This window comes from Oxyura jamaicensis, chromosome 14 (genome assembly GCF_011077185.1).
Source record: "Oxyura jamaicensis isolate SHBP4307 breed ruddy duck chromosome 14, BPBGC_Ojam_1.0, whole genome shotgun sequence".
Taxonomy (NCBI): domain Eukaryota; kingdom Metazoa; phylum Chordata; class Aves; order Anseriformes; family Anatidae; genus Oxyura; species Oxyura jamaicensis.
In genome coordinates this window covers 13,101,573-13,116,824 of record NC_048906.1, presented here as the reverse complement: position 1 = coordinate 13,116,824, position 15,252 = coordinate 13,101,573, and the positions used below count along the sequence as shown (strand labels likewise).

The window sequence follows — 15,252 nt, the reverse complement described above, 5'->3', positions numbered from 1 at the left end:
TACTTTCTTGGTTAATCAAATGTCCTATATTTATTGTTCATTTAAGACACGAGGGAAACACAGAAGTGGCCTTTATTCCTGGACGGGGACGGTTACATCCTGGACTGTCAGTTCATAACAACATCCTGTCACCACCGCCAAAGGCTGTGGGAAATGGTCTGAGTTCCTGCAGACTGAAGGTCCACGTGAGGTCCCCAGAGGTAGGCTGAAATTCATGTCTAAGACCACAGACATCAGCCCTGTGATCTTTCTTTGATCAGAAAACTCTTTTTTAGGGACCCCATAGTAGTCTTTCTGGGCTGTGGAAAATCTGTAGTGTTGATGAATGTAGCCTCATTTTACAGCCAGGTATTTTAAATCTGAAATGCTGTTTCTTCTGTCTTGGGTTTGAGACAGCAAAGAATCGGTGGAGGTAAACGACCGGAGTTTCATCTCCAGGGCCTGCATTCAGACATTTCAGGTTAAAAATATATATATATATCTGTGGATAGCAACCTGCATCTCATTCAACACAGCCATAGGGCTGGAAGGGATCGCAGGAGTCAGTTTGATCTAGTTTCCTACCCAAAGGCAGGAATGACTCTTTGTTCTTAAAGACCTCTGATGAGGATGAATCCGCAGCATTCCTGAGCAGCCCGTGTCTGTTCCTCACCAGCCTAATGATAAGACAGGCTCATTCTTCCTGTGTAGCTTAGCTCTATGTTGTGTTTGCAGAGGCGAGGGCTTGAGCTGTGCGTGGTGAGACAGGATTTAACCACACAACTCCCACAGTAATTTAGACCTGTGATTGGGTTTCATGCCTTTGTCATTCCCTTCCTGGATTGATGCAATGCCTGGTGTGTGTTCTGCCCTTTTCCCCATAAGCTTCCATAAGACAAGGCTGGATGGAGTTTCCTTTTGTACAAGCATCATTCCCAAAAGGTTTTTCTTTCCAGACCCTGCGTAGGCACAGACTTGCAGGAATGGCAGGTACACATTGCCTTTGGGTGTGCCAGGCTGCAGATGTGTTTATGAAAGTCAGCCTTAGCCTACACATATATAGGCTACTCAAATATATGTGAGTAGTATGGAGAGATCGTTCATCACCCAGCAGAAAGGTGTGTTTGTGTAGTGCTGTGTACCTATACGAAATCACACAGCTGACTGGAATTAATTTTTTCCTTCCCTCACTTTGTTGTTGAAAAATTGAACTTCTGTTGAGGTCAGGGCTCCACATTAGGGAAAGCATGTTTAGGTTCCCATGTTACCCATCTGCCTGTCCTCAGCACCAGCTCCGTGCCTCTCTTGCTGAGATTCCAGCTTTGGAAGCACTGTCTCAGTGGGTTCAGCTTATCTACACTGTGATTCGTTTCCCCTGATACTTCAGCCCATGACCTGGTACTTAAGAAAGGGTGGGCACCCATCTCTGCTTCCAGTCATGGTTATTCTGATAATGAGGTGTTTTTGGTAAATAATTCAACTGGCCATGGTCAGAACCAGGAACTCACTGGTGTTTTGGATGCAGAGGTTTAGAGGGAACCTCTACGGATAGAGCTCACAAAGCCAAACTCACCCACGCTCTCAGAGTAACAATGAACTCAGGTTTTCTGTCTGCCAGATATCTGGAGCTGGCTCAGGGACAGACCTGCATGCAGAGCTGCGGGAAGTCCCTCGAGAGCCTCTTTTGGCCTGTCGCTGAGCCAGGATGGGGACATGGGGTGCTCTTGCTTCCTACGGGCCAGTTGTGTTGCTCTCTCCTGTGCTCTGCTCTATATTTACACCAACAGTTTCTGCTTAGATTCTGTGCCCTTTTGTCTTCTTCTTCTAGAATAGACATGAAAATCATTTTCCTGTGCCTTCTTTGTCACCAGACATCTGCCCACCAGAGCTTACTGTCTCAGGTAAGAGTCCTTCTAGTGGTTCTGTCTGTGTAGGCAGCCAACACAGCCTTGGCTCCTCAGTGCTGAGGATGCTGAAATTAATTTTGATCAGTATTTATACCGCTGTAGTGGAATCTAATGGTGCGATTATGACACTCAACCCACTGGGAGAGAGGGAAGGTGGTTTACGCAGCAGGTAATAATTATGTCCGTGTTGGTTTGTCCATAATAGCAAAATTCTTTACTAAGGTATTTGGAGGACTGGAAATAGGAAACAACACTTTTTCCATGCTCAGTGTGTAGTTCATTTGCAGCAGCATCTTCGTCCATGTGCAAAGATCCGGTGAGACTTAGATCCAGCAGGTCTCCTTGCAGGTAACGTTCCCGTCTGCTGGGAACGAGGGGTCCTTGGAGACACAGTATGGAGAAAAGTGAGTTCCTGGAAGTTGTACTGTACATGGCAGCCCCGGGCATTGTACAGGCATTAAGGCTGTTCTCAGTTGTTCAAACTGGAAAATTGTTTATAGATGTCATTGTTTCTGCCTGGAGGGTCTTCCTTACCACGTCAGTGAGTCCCCAGCAAGCCTTGGTTTCAGGGAGGCTTTTAGGTGGCCACCACCAACAGCCAGAGCTCTCAGTGATGGGCTCTGGGCCATTGAGGCAATACAGCAATGACCTAATTGCTTCCTGACTTAGCTGAGGGATTTTATTACACTTTTTGTTTGTTTGTTTTGTTTTAATGTGAGATGCTGGGGAGGCTTTGTGTTGGTGTTGTCACCCATGAAAGCAGACAGCCGGCTTTGAAAGAGCAGCAGCCAGGCTTGGAGCCTGGGCCAGGGACTGCCTGTCGGTGGGTGCCCGGCGGATGCCCTGGATATCCGCGTGCCCAGAGCTGACAGTGGAGCCTCGTGGAGCTAATCCTGATTAGCCATGCACTGAAGGGTAACAGCTCTGCCCTTGAACATGGGGAGCGAAGTGTTGGTGGCCAATCCATCAGCCCCATTTATTACCTCTTCCTGCTTCCCAGCTGCTGGCATTAGCAGAGCGGATGAATGCCAGGATTAGGAGGATTATGCGTCTGCTGCACCTCACTGCTGCTCGCCGTGCTCCTGCCCGGCAGCCAAGGAGGGCGAGAGGTGCTGGGGTGGGCCAGAGGCGGGCTCATTCAGCAGGACTGGGGTTCCCGGGCTGTAGAGCAGAACCCAGGCAGGGGAAAGGAGTTGATCCTTGGGCCAGTCCTGTGCCACTGGCACGAAGAGGGAGGGATTGTGCCGGGCTGGTGGCTGCTGGGTGAGCAGAGCTGTCCCGTACCTCCAGAGCCAGCCCTTTTCCCAGGGCACAGCACAGCTCATTATGGACATGACTTAATTGTGGGTTTCCTCCAGGGATGGAGGAGCACAAGCGCCAGGGCATGGCAGTGGGATTTGCGCTCTGCACTGCCGAGCTCTGAGGGCAGTGACAGCAAGGAGGAGCCAGCTGTCAGCAGCTGGTTCTTCCCCTCCTGTAACAGCTTTCAGCCCATGCAGCAGCTGCCCTTCCTCCTCTCACCAAAACCTTGCAGCTGCGCTGGTTGCAGGTTCCTCTGTGCCTCGCAGTGCACGCAGCTCCTACCCCAACAATCAGCCCCAACAGCTGGGGAAAAGGGTTCAAAGCTTGGGGAGGGAAGAAGTCTTGCACCAATGTTTTTCCACATTGCTCTTAATGCTTCGGTTCTCTATTCCACGGGTGTTTTGAAAGGCCAAGGCTGTATTTTATAAGATGTTGCTATTTGGCTTTCAGTTTTGCACAGTCAATTAGAGTAGACAGGATAGAAGCAGATTTATGTTTTCTTTTAAATAGATCACCTTAAGTACAGACCCCAAGACCCCAAAAAACTTGTGACCGAAATTTCCGCAGTGGCCTTTTGGCAGTCCAAGGTCCCCAGGTGAAACACCCTGTTTTAAGCCACAAGGAAGCCCAGTTTCAGCATGGGTTTGTCATTCCCCCAGTGTCCAGTCTTTTCCATGGTGGCCTGGTGTGGGCGTCCAGGAATGGATTTAAAAAATCCTGCTCTTTGATTCTGCTCTGCCGCACAGAAATACATTTTATGCAGATATATTCTGCCTCAAATTGTCCTTAGCACCTCTTGACCTCTTTCCTCTGCCCAAGTACTCTTCTGTTAACATTTCCTCTTGGCTTTTCAGCACCCACTTCGGCCCCCAGCCAGGGGGTGGCTGCAGGCACCAAGCCCAGAGTAGCGCTGGACCCCCACATCCGCCTCAAGGACGGCAAGCTGGAGCTGGTGAGTGGCCTCTTCTCCTTCGCCCCCTCAGGGGGCTCCCCCAGAGGTCTCCTGGCCTTGTTTTTGCTGTGGAAGAGCTGCGGGGCCAGTGAGGAGGGCCAGGACGAGGGAACCGGGGAGCAACACGCAGTGTGCTCACCAGACGAAGGACCTGGGCGGCTGTGTGCCAGCAGGGGTGGCTGTCTGTTGGGCTGTGACAGCCCCTGCTGTGGCTGTGCCCCCACAAAAAGAGACTGGGACCCCCAGGGGTCTCGCTGATGGAGCAGCACCCGCAGGCAGCCCAGGGCGCTGGGTCCCGCTGGAGGCCTGAGCCGGGAGCAGGTCGAGACCTTTCCACTTGCCCCAGTGGCTCATTCGAGCGTGGGAGGGCTGCGCCAGGTATTAGCACTGGGGTCACTGGGTCACTTGCTTTCCGGAGGGATTATAAAGTGCAAAACTGAATAAAAATAGTCCAAGAGAATCAGCCTGGCTGTTCACACAGAATAAAGCTACCACACTTGCTCGGTGCTCTAACCTGCGTGTGGTGTCCTACGCCGAGCAGGGCCTGCTGCTGCCCAATTCCTCGCCGCGAGGCCAGCCGGGCAGTGCTGGGGACAGCAGGAGCTCGGTGTGCAGCGCCCACAGCACCGGTTTCCCTCCCGGCATCACGCTGCTCACACACCGCAGCTACCTCATCTAATCATCGAGACAGGGGCATCGCAGCTGGACACCAAGCTGCGTTTTCTTACCAAGTCTCGACTCTTCAGCTGAGTTTGCTGGAGGATGTGTCCAGCCTCAGAACCTCCAAAGGGAGAACAGGGCGTAGTGAAACGTCCCCATCGTGGTTCGAGGGGCGGCTGGGGGAGACACGGCTCCCCTCGGCCACCTCTGGGTGCTGCAGGCCCCGGCCACGGCCCGATGCGGGCCCAGGCGGGCATCTGCTGCCACCCTGCGGCAGCTGCCGCGCTCCTTCCCTTCCCTTCCCTTCCCTTCCCTTCCCTTCCCTTCCCTTCCCTTCCGTTCCCTTCCCTCCCCTTCCCTTCCCTTCCCTTCCCTTCCCAATTCTGGGATCAGCATTTAAGATTGCATTTTCTGCCATGGGTATAAAACCAGCTCCTCTTCAGCTGGGAGGAGGGCGGCCGCTCCCCATCCCCTCCTAGACTCCAGCGCTGGGAGCAGGCACCACTGCGGGCCTGGGTCGGGGGTGACACGGCCGGGAAGGAGGCAGGGGGACCCCTGTGAGGGGGAGCTGCAGGCGCAGCCCGTGGCAGCAGAGAGGAAGAGCTTTAACTTTAGCTTTGGCCCATTCCCAGGTTCTCTGCTGAGCCTGACGTTGTCTTTTAAAGCCTTTTCCCTGCTGCCGCTGGCACCAAGTGGCGTTTGCACAGGTTTAGCCACTTGTGTGCAGTGCCCAGGGGCTGAGTTGATAAGTATCAGAAGAAGTCAGTGCATCATGCATAATAAGAGAGCAAAAGGTGCAGTGAGAGACAAAATGTTTGAATGTCTCCCGTTGCCGCAGGAAATACTCCGTGAATAGCTTTTATCTCCTTGGTCCCAAGCACAGTTCCTGGGCAGACAGAAGAGAGGCTGAGCTCCTGGCAGCTGAGCATTGCTGCAGCTCCACAGGCTTTGATAAAGCTCCTGCCCATTTGTAATAGCTGCAAATCTGTTTGCCACCTGTACAGAATCTTCTTGGTGGGCCACGAACATGTCACTGGCTTCAGGAACAGGCATATCTGTACAGGTGTGGGAAATGAGAGCCTGGAAGTCCAGCCCAAGCCTGCTCCTCCAGGAGGTGATGCCTGGAGAGTCGCTTCCAGGAGAAAGCATTGTTTTCTACTTCATAGCAGTGCTTTCCCAGCAGTGATTTTCATGCAGTTATTTTTATTAAGCGTTCGTTGTTCCTGCTGCAGGTTCTGCAGTACCTCGGTTTGGAGGTGACCGAGGAGAAGAAGAGGCAGCTGCGGCAAACTTTGACCACGGACTCGCAGGGGACGGTGGCCTACGGAGGTGAGCAGGCAGCTGCCAGCAGGCTCTTAGCTTCTGTGCAGCTTTGCTGATGGCTGAGAGAGGAGAAAGGCACCTGCTGAAAGGCAGCAGCTCGGCCAGAAGCTCCCTGCTGGGCACCGCACACAAGCAGTTAGAAGTCACAAACACCTCGATGCCTCCTCCCATCCTCGGCGCAGGCTGCGTGTGTCCCACGCGGCCCCTCGCAGCGGGCTCCCCTCCATCCAAAACAAATCCTGATGTTCAGGCTGGTCCGTTTAACACCTCCCCACGGTGCTCAAGTCGCTGATTTGGATCATTTGGTTTAAATCAAAAACATGAGCAGTGCCGGCAGGCAGGTGGGTGACATGGGTCAGAGAAATGGTGCTTGGGACTGGAATTTTAGAACTCTGAGAACCACAGTGAAAACTGCAAGTATGGGGAGGGGAGGTTGTCTTTTGTTTGTTTGTTTGTTTTGTTATTTAGAAGTACATTTTTTTTTCAATTTGACAATTTTTCACTATTTAAAAAAAAACAGTCTGGTAAAGATTATTGGCAACTTAGGAGTAATGGCCCTAAAGTAAAAGAGGATAGATGTAGATTAGATATGAGGAAGAAATTCTTTCCTATGAGGGTGGTGAGGCACTGGAACAGGCCTGGTCTGGTGGGAGGTGTCCCTGCCCATGGCAGGGGGTTGGAACCAGATGGGCTTTAAGGTCCTTTCCCACCCAAACCATTCTGTGACTCTATCACTCTATGAACTTATTTAAGCTTGCTGGGACCATCAAAGAACTGAGGGAAGATTCTTTGGTATCTCTAAACTTGCTCTGCCTGTCAGTTGGGATTTCCCCAAACCTATGGCATTTTCTCCCCCAAAAGCAGTGCTTTTCTCTCCCCTCCCTGCAAAAGCCACCTCTTTCTCGCAGATCTCCTCCAAGCGCTCAGGGACGTGATGCAGGACGAGCTGGATGAGGCCGGCCTGGATTCCAGCTCTGTGCTCTTCACCCAGCATGAGGTGGCCAGTCTGCTGGACACGTCGGCGTTTCACTCCCCGGTGAGTCGGGCTGGCACTCAGGCGGCCCTGGCTGCGCCGTCCCCGGGGGAAGCAAATTTTTGTGGGGCTGTGCAGGGGCAGGTGTGCAGGGTTCTTAGAACACACTTTTTCTTGATACATAAATTAGTGGGATGCTAAAGGAAAAGCTATATTCTCATGTTTAATTGTTCTTGAGTTATACAAAGAAGGGAGAAGGATCCCTTAATCATTCTTATGTTAGGAAGTTATGTCAAAGAGTCCTCTACTTTAATAAAGCAACACCACCACCTATGGGATGATGTGAAGGAAACAGCCTATGTCACTCAGAGTGATGCAGGAGAATTAGCCATAATTAATCAATCCCATCTAACTTCACTTGGCTCAAAATGAAAATTCACTGCAGCACAGCTATTCCAGCCATGTCAGGGATCAGAAATTCTGGTGGGTGAGGGGAGGGAATCCTTCAGCTGAATTATTCAGTGTGCCTTTCAATCCAAAAATGCCAACACCTTTTCCAAGATTAATAGTTATTCTGGGTGTGGAAGGCAGTGCACCTGCAATCTAGCCCCATGGTTTTGGTAGTGCATGAGTGGTACTTAACGCTGCCTCCTGCCCCGCAGACCCTCGACTCGCTCAGCTGCAATGGCAGCGAGGAGCTGGAGCAGCTGCAGCTGGAGATGACGGACCTGCGGCAAGAAGTCCGACGGCTAAAGGTGGAGCCTCTGTTCCCAGCAGACCCCTTGGCAGACCCCTTGGCTCCTTCCAGCAGACCCCTTGGAGCCTTTGTTCCCAGCAGACCCCTGCTGGCACTCTCTGGTCCTATGGGAGGGCTGTGGGGTGGCCTGTCCTTACTGAGGGGTCTCCTCTGCACCAAGCAGGCTCCCACCCACTCCTCTCCTTACCTCCAGTTTTCTCTCAAGCTCAAATGAAAGCTTAAAACTTAAAGAGTATGCAGCTACTATTTTCTTTTTTTTTTTTTTTTTTTTTTTTTTTACATTGAGTAAGTACGTTTAAAGCTGTGACACCTTGTAATGCAAATAATTCAAGCCCGTGGATGACAGAATCACCTGGCTGCACAACTGCCAGCATCGTGGCTGGGTGCAGCGGGGACCCCGCACGCACGCAGGTCGCAGCCCACCAAGTACACTAACAGGGCCAGAGCGCGCATGGCTGCTGCCGTCTGCTCTGGGGGTAGGAGCTAGAAGAGCAGGGCATCTTCTAGAGGATGTCCTGTTGCTTGTTGCTTCTAATCTGGTGACAATATTTTCCCTAGTCTCTCCTGAAAGAGGTGGAAAATGGTAAGAAGTCAATGGAAGATGAGCTTCAGCGGCTGAACCAGGTTAGTGGAGAGCTGGCTGTTGGATGTGTCTCATGATGTTGGTTTTACTTCAACCCCCTCAGGCTGTCCCTGACCTGGAAAGGCTGAGCCATGGGGGCTCTTCCTGCCTGCGTCCCAGCCTCCTGCTAGGACAGGGGCTGCCGGAGTGGGTTTGGTGCTCGGCAGTCAAGGGGGACGTGGTGCATTCACCACAACTTCTCGCTGCTTCCAGAAAGCCCTGGGCTTCCTCTCCGAGAACCGAACACTGCACAGCAAGCTGCAGATGGCTGAGGTTGTGCAGAGACAGGCTCACAGCGCGGAGCAGGACTACGAGGAAGTGATCCACTTGCTGGAAGCCGAAATTGCAGAACTGAAGATGCAGCTGGCAGGGAAGAAAGCAAAACATGTGGCCGAAATAGAGGTAATGCAACCCCTGAGTCTGGGGATAGAAGACCAGTGGGAGGGGAAAAGCCTACCCTGCAGACCCTTCTTCTCAGGGTTCTATCCCTTTCTTCGTTTAAAGGAGGAAATGACCATAGCATATACGTTGTTTGTCATGTATGATGACAAGGCCAGCACAGTCTTTGGGTATGTGTTATAATTTGTACAATTACCACCGGCCAATCCAAGAGGACTGCGGTTTTCTGCTTGTAGCAAATGCCATAAGCTGATGTTTCCAAAAGCCAAGGCTGGAGTGTCATCATCTTCTTTCTGTTCTTCTCTGGCCCCGTCTCAGGAGGACATCCTGGAACTGAAGAGACAGTTGTCCCTGGCTGACGGCCAGTTACGGAAATCAGAAGTCTCACGGAAGCGCCTGGAGATCTGCAATAGGAAACTGCTCCTGTTTGTGCAGGTGACGTGCTCGGCTGCCTCTGGTGCTGGTGGCAGCGCTGTGGCCTCTTACCTTAACAGGGATTTTGCAAGTCCAACTAATTTCCTGGTCCATAAGCAAGAAATTTATTTATTTTTATTCTTCTCATTCTATCAAGGCACTGTCTGTTGGTTAGGAGAAACTGGGGAAAGAGCTCATGTATGTTCCTTTACCCACGAGCCATGTAAACGGCATGGTGCAGCTTTTGCCCTGTGGCTCTGCTGTCCCCAGCATACCGACCCTTCCCTGCTGCTCCAGGAACCCCTCTGGACACGATGGTTGAAATCGTGCATTTTGTCCTTCCCTTTGCATGGCTGGCCAGTTGTTTCTCTGCACAGCCAACGTGAACTCGAGGAGTAGTTTTGCTTTCAGTGCTTTCCTCCCACCTAGATTTCCTGCAAAATCATATATATAATTGCTTTAGACTTTTAATTGCCTGTTCTTCCACTTCATTGCCTGTACAAAGCTTGTGTAGTTAGTAAACTGGCCAGCACGGGAAGCACTAGGATTCCAGTATCTGCTACAGCTACTAGTAACCTGTCCCAGGAGATCTTGAGATCAAAAGAAGACAGTGGAGAGAAAGGAAGCATAGATTCTGTGCCCCCTGCCTCAAAGAAGGAAGAATTAAAATGCCTCTAGACCTGCAGCACTAGGTGTATACACTGGGGTGTATGCAGTCTGGGGCTGGACTTTGCAAATGGATTTGGCTTGGTCCCAGGGGCAAACATCACAGGATTTTGGCTACTGGGATAAAATGTCTTCCTTTTGTACACCCCTCAGTAGTGCCTGAGCTTTCACTAACCATAATGAGAAATCACATGTGCAAGTACAATCCAGAAACCATGGACTTGCTGAAATGTAGCCTGCAAAACTATTCTTTGGAAGAGTATTTTTATGGTGCATTTGGTATGCTTTAATGTTGGTATTAAAATGCATAATTCAGATGTGTCTGTGTATTTGCATAGGCTGTGAATGTTGCCTGTGTTGCAAAAGGCCTCGAGATATTCGCTTCAAGGGCAATGAATAAGCAGAAGCTGATTACTGTCATATTAAATCTGATCAGCAGCAAAAATCCATGAGGTTTGTTCTCAGGAATTATTCATTCCTATGAATTTGAAACCTTTTTTTCCTCCTTTTTTTTTTCTTTTATGGCAGAACGTTCACAAGGTCTTGAGCACACCCAGTCACTTACCAGATGAGAAAAGGTAGGAGATGACTTCTGGGAGCTGCAAACAGGAACATTTCCTTTTCTGACCTTTCTCAGGGGAAGGTGGTTCACACACAACCTGCCTGGAGTTTCTGAAACTGCTGTCACTTTGGGAATGAAACTATTGGGAAAAGATAATCGGGATGCTACAGGTCAATTGGTATTTGGGAACATTTCACCTCCGTTTCAGGCTTTTCTGGGGAATGTGTAGGTGAAACACTCCTTTGATTAAGCTGCTCTTGTTAGCAGAGCCCCTAAGCAAGCTGTTTCAAAGAAGCAGTTGTGACTCACCTGCTTTTCCTACTAGAAGTCAATCTTTGGCTTTAGGACCGTGGCCTTGTCTGTCAGCAGTTACAGAAACTAATAGTGTAAGCAAAGAACTAACATGACTCTTAACCGCATGAATGGTTAGGGAAATAAAGTTCGGGATTTTGGACTCCCCTTCAAGCTATCTCCTATCACTTGCAAAAACTGTATCAGAACTCTGTTGTGAGAACTCTGGTGGTATTTTGTTTGTTTTCGTAAAATTGATTGATTTGTTGAAAAGTCACAGTCTTGTTGATAATGACATGCCTCTTAAAAAAATGCTGATTTTTAAGAATGATGGTAGGGGAAAACATTTGTTTAATGGTTAGGTTTCCAAGATGGTTATTTCTGTGATAATGAAAGAAAAATATTTTTGAAGAAATCTAAAATTAAATAGAAATTCGAAAAACAAGCAAACAAAAAACTTTGATAGTATAGCTTATATTTCTGTCTAACACAACAATGCAAGTGTGCCTAAAATAGACTCTTCTGTGAGCACGAGATCGAGATGCAATTCCCCTCTGAATGCACAGAATTTACATAGAGTATCCATCAGAAGGAGCTGGCCAGGATTTTCAATGACCGTTCCATGATAGAAGTATTGATGGCACTTTCCATATTTATAAGAGTCAACAGTGAAACAGAAGAGGATAAAACAGACGCAGTCTCAGATACATCTCTTCCATCTTCAGATCTTGTTGACCTCTTGCTGTTAGAAGCTAAAGAACTGCTAGCACCAATCCTCTCCAACAAGGACGGTAAGCACTAAACTAACTAGTGAAACCTGAATCCAAGCAAGTCTGAAGGATGCTTGCTTAGTGTTATTTACAGCTTCCACCACCCTCCGTCCTTGTTTGCTATATCAGCTAAGCCTCCCATGAATATACCTATTTCTCTCATGCTGAGATGTACCCATACGGCTCACAGTTGAATCTGACAAAGTAGACTCTTGGTGTAAGGAGTCAAAGGGCAGAGGAAAGGCATTTACCCAGGAGAAACTAAGAGTAATGGTTTAAAAGAATCACAGAAATGCTATGAAAGGGACTGCTGGAAAACAGTAGACAAATCTTCTGCTCCCTGTAGGACCATCACCCGCACTAGATCAGATCTACAGAGTTTTTTAACCAGCCGCATCTTGAAAGCCTCCAAGGATGGAGATCCACAGCCTCTCTGGATAATGTGTTCCCGAGCTGCATTATGCTCCATGTAGAAACAGATTTTCCTAACGTCTAGTCTGAACTCCCCAAGGTGCAATCTGTGGCCGTTGCCCCCAGTTATATTGTCTGTCACTGCCAGCAAGAGTTTGGCTCCAACGTCTTTGTAATTGCCCTTGAAGTAGGAGTGGGTGCTGCAAGACTGCCTTTCAGCCTCCTCTTTGCCAGGCTAAATACGCCTAGCTCCCTCAGCCCTCCCCGAGCTCCCCTTGCAGGTTATGAGCCCTAGGGCTGCCTTTGCTGGCCCTCATCCAGCTTCTCAATAGCTTTGAACTGGGGATCCACACCTGCATTCACCATCCAGGTACAAGAGCAGCAACGCTGAGCAGAGGGGCATAGTAATCTCCCCGTTTCCTTGGCGTACAAATCCATCAGCCTAGGCAGCCTCCCACTCCCCTGGCTGTGGATGGGAGGAAATCGGGCACGTAGCATCCATGCAAGTATGGATAACCTCCCAGTCTCAGATTCTCAGATTATTCTGTGAGCCATAAGTATTTCCTGCAGCAGTTATTCAACCCCACTCGGCTCTTTCCGTGCAAAAGAAGAGCTTATCTTCTCCTCCCTCTCATCATAGGGTGAGCGTACAGCCCCAAGTATGTGCCCAGCCTTTTCTCTTTGGTGCTATTCATCACCCAGACATACTGTCGTGGCCTTTCCCATGCTGCAGTCCAGTGTTGCCACTTCTCAGAGCACAAGACACAAGGAAAATAATTGTAGCCTCTGAGGGTTACTAGATGAATGTGTCAGCATTTCCAGTGTGCCTGCATCATTTAAATGTGTGTTATCATCATGTAGCTGTGATACTTGTGCTGGGTGTGCTTCCTAACCCTTCACTTGGCTGTGTGCTTACATTTGCAGCTTCGCCATGTGACAGGGACCAGTGCCTGCCTGCTGAAGGAATCCCAAATTACAAGGAGTAGGTGTCAAAACTGTCTTGCTCTGTAATTTTGACACAATAAGATTTCCTGTTTGTTTTTCTTTTCTTTTCTTTTCTTTTCTTTTCTTTTCTTTTCTTTTCTTTTTTCTTTTTCTTTTCTTTTTCTTTTCTTTTCTTTTCCTTTCTTTTCTTTTTTAATCAATTTTTTTGCTTGACAACTTTTAACCAGATAATCTAGTAGAAGCCTCCAGATGGTCATGTCAGAGAAAGAAGTCATTTCCTAGACAGCAAGAGCCTTCCTGCCCAGCACAATGAAGTACAGTGTGAATTCGTGGATCTTTGTTTTGTTTTCTAAAGTGTGATTTTTTCTTTTTCTTCAGGCCAGATGGGAATTTATGGTTCTGTGGCTTGTCTGACACTTTTCAAGACCACTGAGTTCTCAGCATGGGAAAAATCCTCAATGAATGAGTTAGACTTTTTTGTCATGGTGTTAGGAGGCCATGAGGTCCAAGCCCAGGAGAGTGGGACAAGCATGGCTCTGTTTGGGTCTCCAGTCTTCTAAGATTTTTTCTGAAACCTCTTAGGTGAATTATGTTTAACAGAGCCATGCCCTGAAAATATCTGCTGAAAGAGTACACTTTTGAGACCTGACCACTGTCTTAGCTGATTGCCTTAGCTGAACCTTAGAATCTGGAGGCAGGGCTTGTTAGCTACAAAGCAAACATTTGCAAGCCTTCATTTTAAGTTAGAAAAAGCATTTTCAGGCAAAACAGATGGCCAGTACAATCAAAGAGCCATGCGAGATCCATGGCCACCTCTTTTCTCTACTCAGTGACAAGTCTTGCCTTCATGTTATCTTCTGTATCCCTCCCCCAGTTTACAGAAAGCGTATGGTTTTGTTTCAGCCATCTTCATCAGAAGACCACGTGGCCCCCCCCTCCGAGCCAGAACAAGGCTGACCAGCCGCAGTCACTGAGTCCCACCAAGGAGCTGCCTGAGAAGCCAACATAAATCTCCCGTGACCTGCTCGTGCTCAGAACTGCGACCGCTCGTAACGCGGCTGCTGCGCTGGGACATGGCAAGGACACGAAATGGGTGCTTCAGCTTCCGGGCAAACCAGAGAGAGAAACAAGCTTTCTAACGCAAGACTGATTCTTCCTGACTAACCGCCCAAGACTTTCTCAGCATCCTCCCCTGCGCGTCTACCTCTGAGCTATTGTACAAGGCTATTTGCTCTTGGTTTTGCAGCTTTATAGAAAAAAAAATATTCTCAAGAGGTTACACAGGCCTGGATTTCACTGGCAGCCTTTTAGAGCTTGGATCCTGGGTAGTAAGAGGAGCATGGACTTACCCAAGGGACTCAGATTCCTTTTGGTATTTCATGTGAAAAACCAAAGTACATTTAGCGACTGTAATCAAAGCAGCTTAATCTGTAGTGTCCTAGCTGTCTTGGGATAGGTACTTCTCTTTTCATTCTTTTTGTATAGCTTGTCCCAGCTGCAATGCTTGAAATGGAAAGCACCGTCCCAGCTCGCTGATGGAGACGGCTGCGTGCTACCGGTGCCCACGTTCTGCTGAACAGCAAGCGCTCCCTGCAGCGCCGGAGAGGACATAGCGAACGTACTTCAGTAATGGCCCGCGGCATCACTCGGAAATTAGATACGTACGATGCAAGCTTGTCTGTGGTTAGCAAAGAATGCGGTAGAGATCTGAAGCAAACACAAGGTCTGGAAAATAAAATAACACTGCTCACAAGGTGTTGGCTTTCCGAGCTGGGTTCTGATTGCAGTCACTGTGTCCAGTGCCTCTGAGCAGAATACCCATTTCTAACTCCCTCTTATTCTGGCAGCTCACAGCAAAGTGCGTTTAGAAGTTGCAGGAGAATGGGATGCATTCTAGCTCTTACAACTCATTACAATTACTTCAGCTTTCCTATGTGGGAGTTCAAGGCATGTGGGTCCTTTATAGCCTAAATAGTTAATATCTACTACACTCTTATCACTGCACTGCTAAAACATTAACTGTGTGATGGAATCTCACAGTCACATAACTAACTAGTCTGAATTTTTGGTCAAATTTAATATAATAGCTCATGATATATTAAATCTTTTGAAGGAATGCTTCAGAAAATAAATTATAGGACCTCTTTTAAAAGGGAACATAATTCTTCAGACCATTCACAAGAATATTCCCAGGAAGGAGATGTTTTTGAAGGATATGAATCTTTTGGGGATAGCCCGTGGTTAGTAGCTTGTTCCCCAGTGCTCTTTTTCAGTGCAGTAGCAATTACTGGTGTTACCTGTGGGTTCAGCCCCCACGGC

General features: G+C 48.8%; 1 protein-coding gene across 2 annotated transcripts in view; it reads left to right on the top strand.

Moving 5' to 3' along the window:
• Positions 1-15,020, top strand: part of LOC118174315 (syntaxin-binding protein 4-like) — a 40,613-nt gene extending 25,593 nt beyond the window's left edge. The window contains exons 10-22 of one of the 2 annotated variants that reach the window (XM_035339581.1): positions 47-200; positions 1,808-1,880; positions 4,043-4,140; positions 6,033-6,129; positions 7,032-7,159; positions 7,759-7,851; positions 8,412-8,477; positions 8,689-8,877; positions 9,193-9,309; positions 10,483-10,532; positions 11,468-11,598; positions 12,913-12,970; positions 13,837-15,020. In XM_035339581.1, coding sequence (XP_035195472.1) covers positions 47-200; positions 1,808-1,880; positions 4,043-4,140; positions 6,033-6,129; positions 7,032-7,159; positions 7,759-7,851; positions 8,412-8,477; positions 8,689-8,877; positions 9,193-9,309; positions 10,483-10,532; positions 11,468-11,598; positions 12,913-12,970; positions 13,837-13,942 — 1,360 coding nt within the window. In that variant the 3' untranslated portion in view covers positions 13,943-15,020. The remainder of the gene's footprint in view (positions 1-46; positions 201-1,807; positions 1,881-4,042; positions 4,141-6,032; positions 6,130-7,031; positions 7,160-7,758; positions 7,852-8,411; positions 8,478-8,688; positions 8,878-9,192; positions 9,310-10,482; positions 10,533-11,467; positions 11,599-12,912; positions 12,971-13,836) is intronic. The other variant, XM_035339582.1, reaches the window with a different exon arrangement.
• Positions 15,021-15,252: the final 232 nt, after the last annotated feature.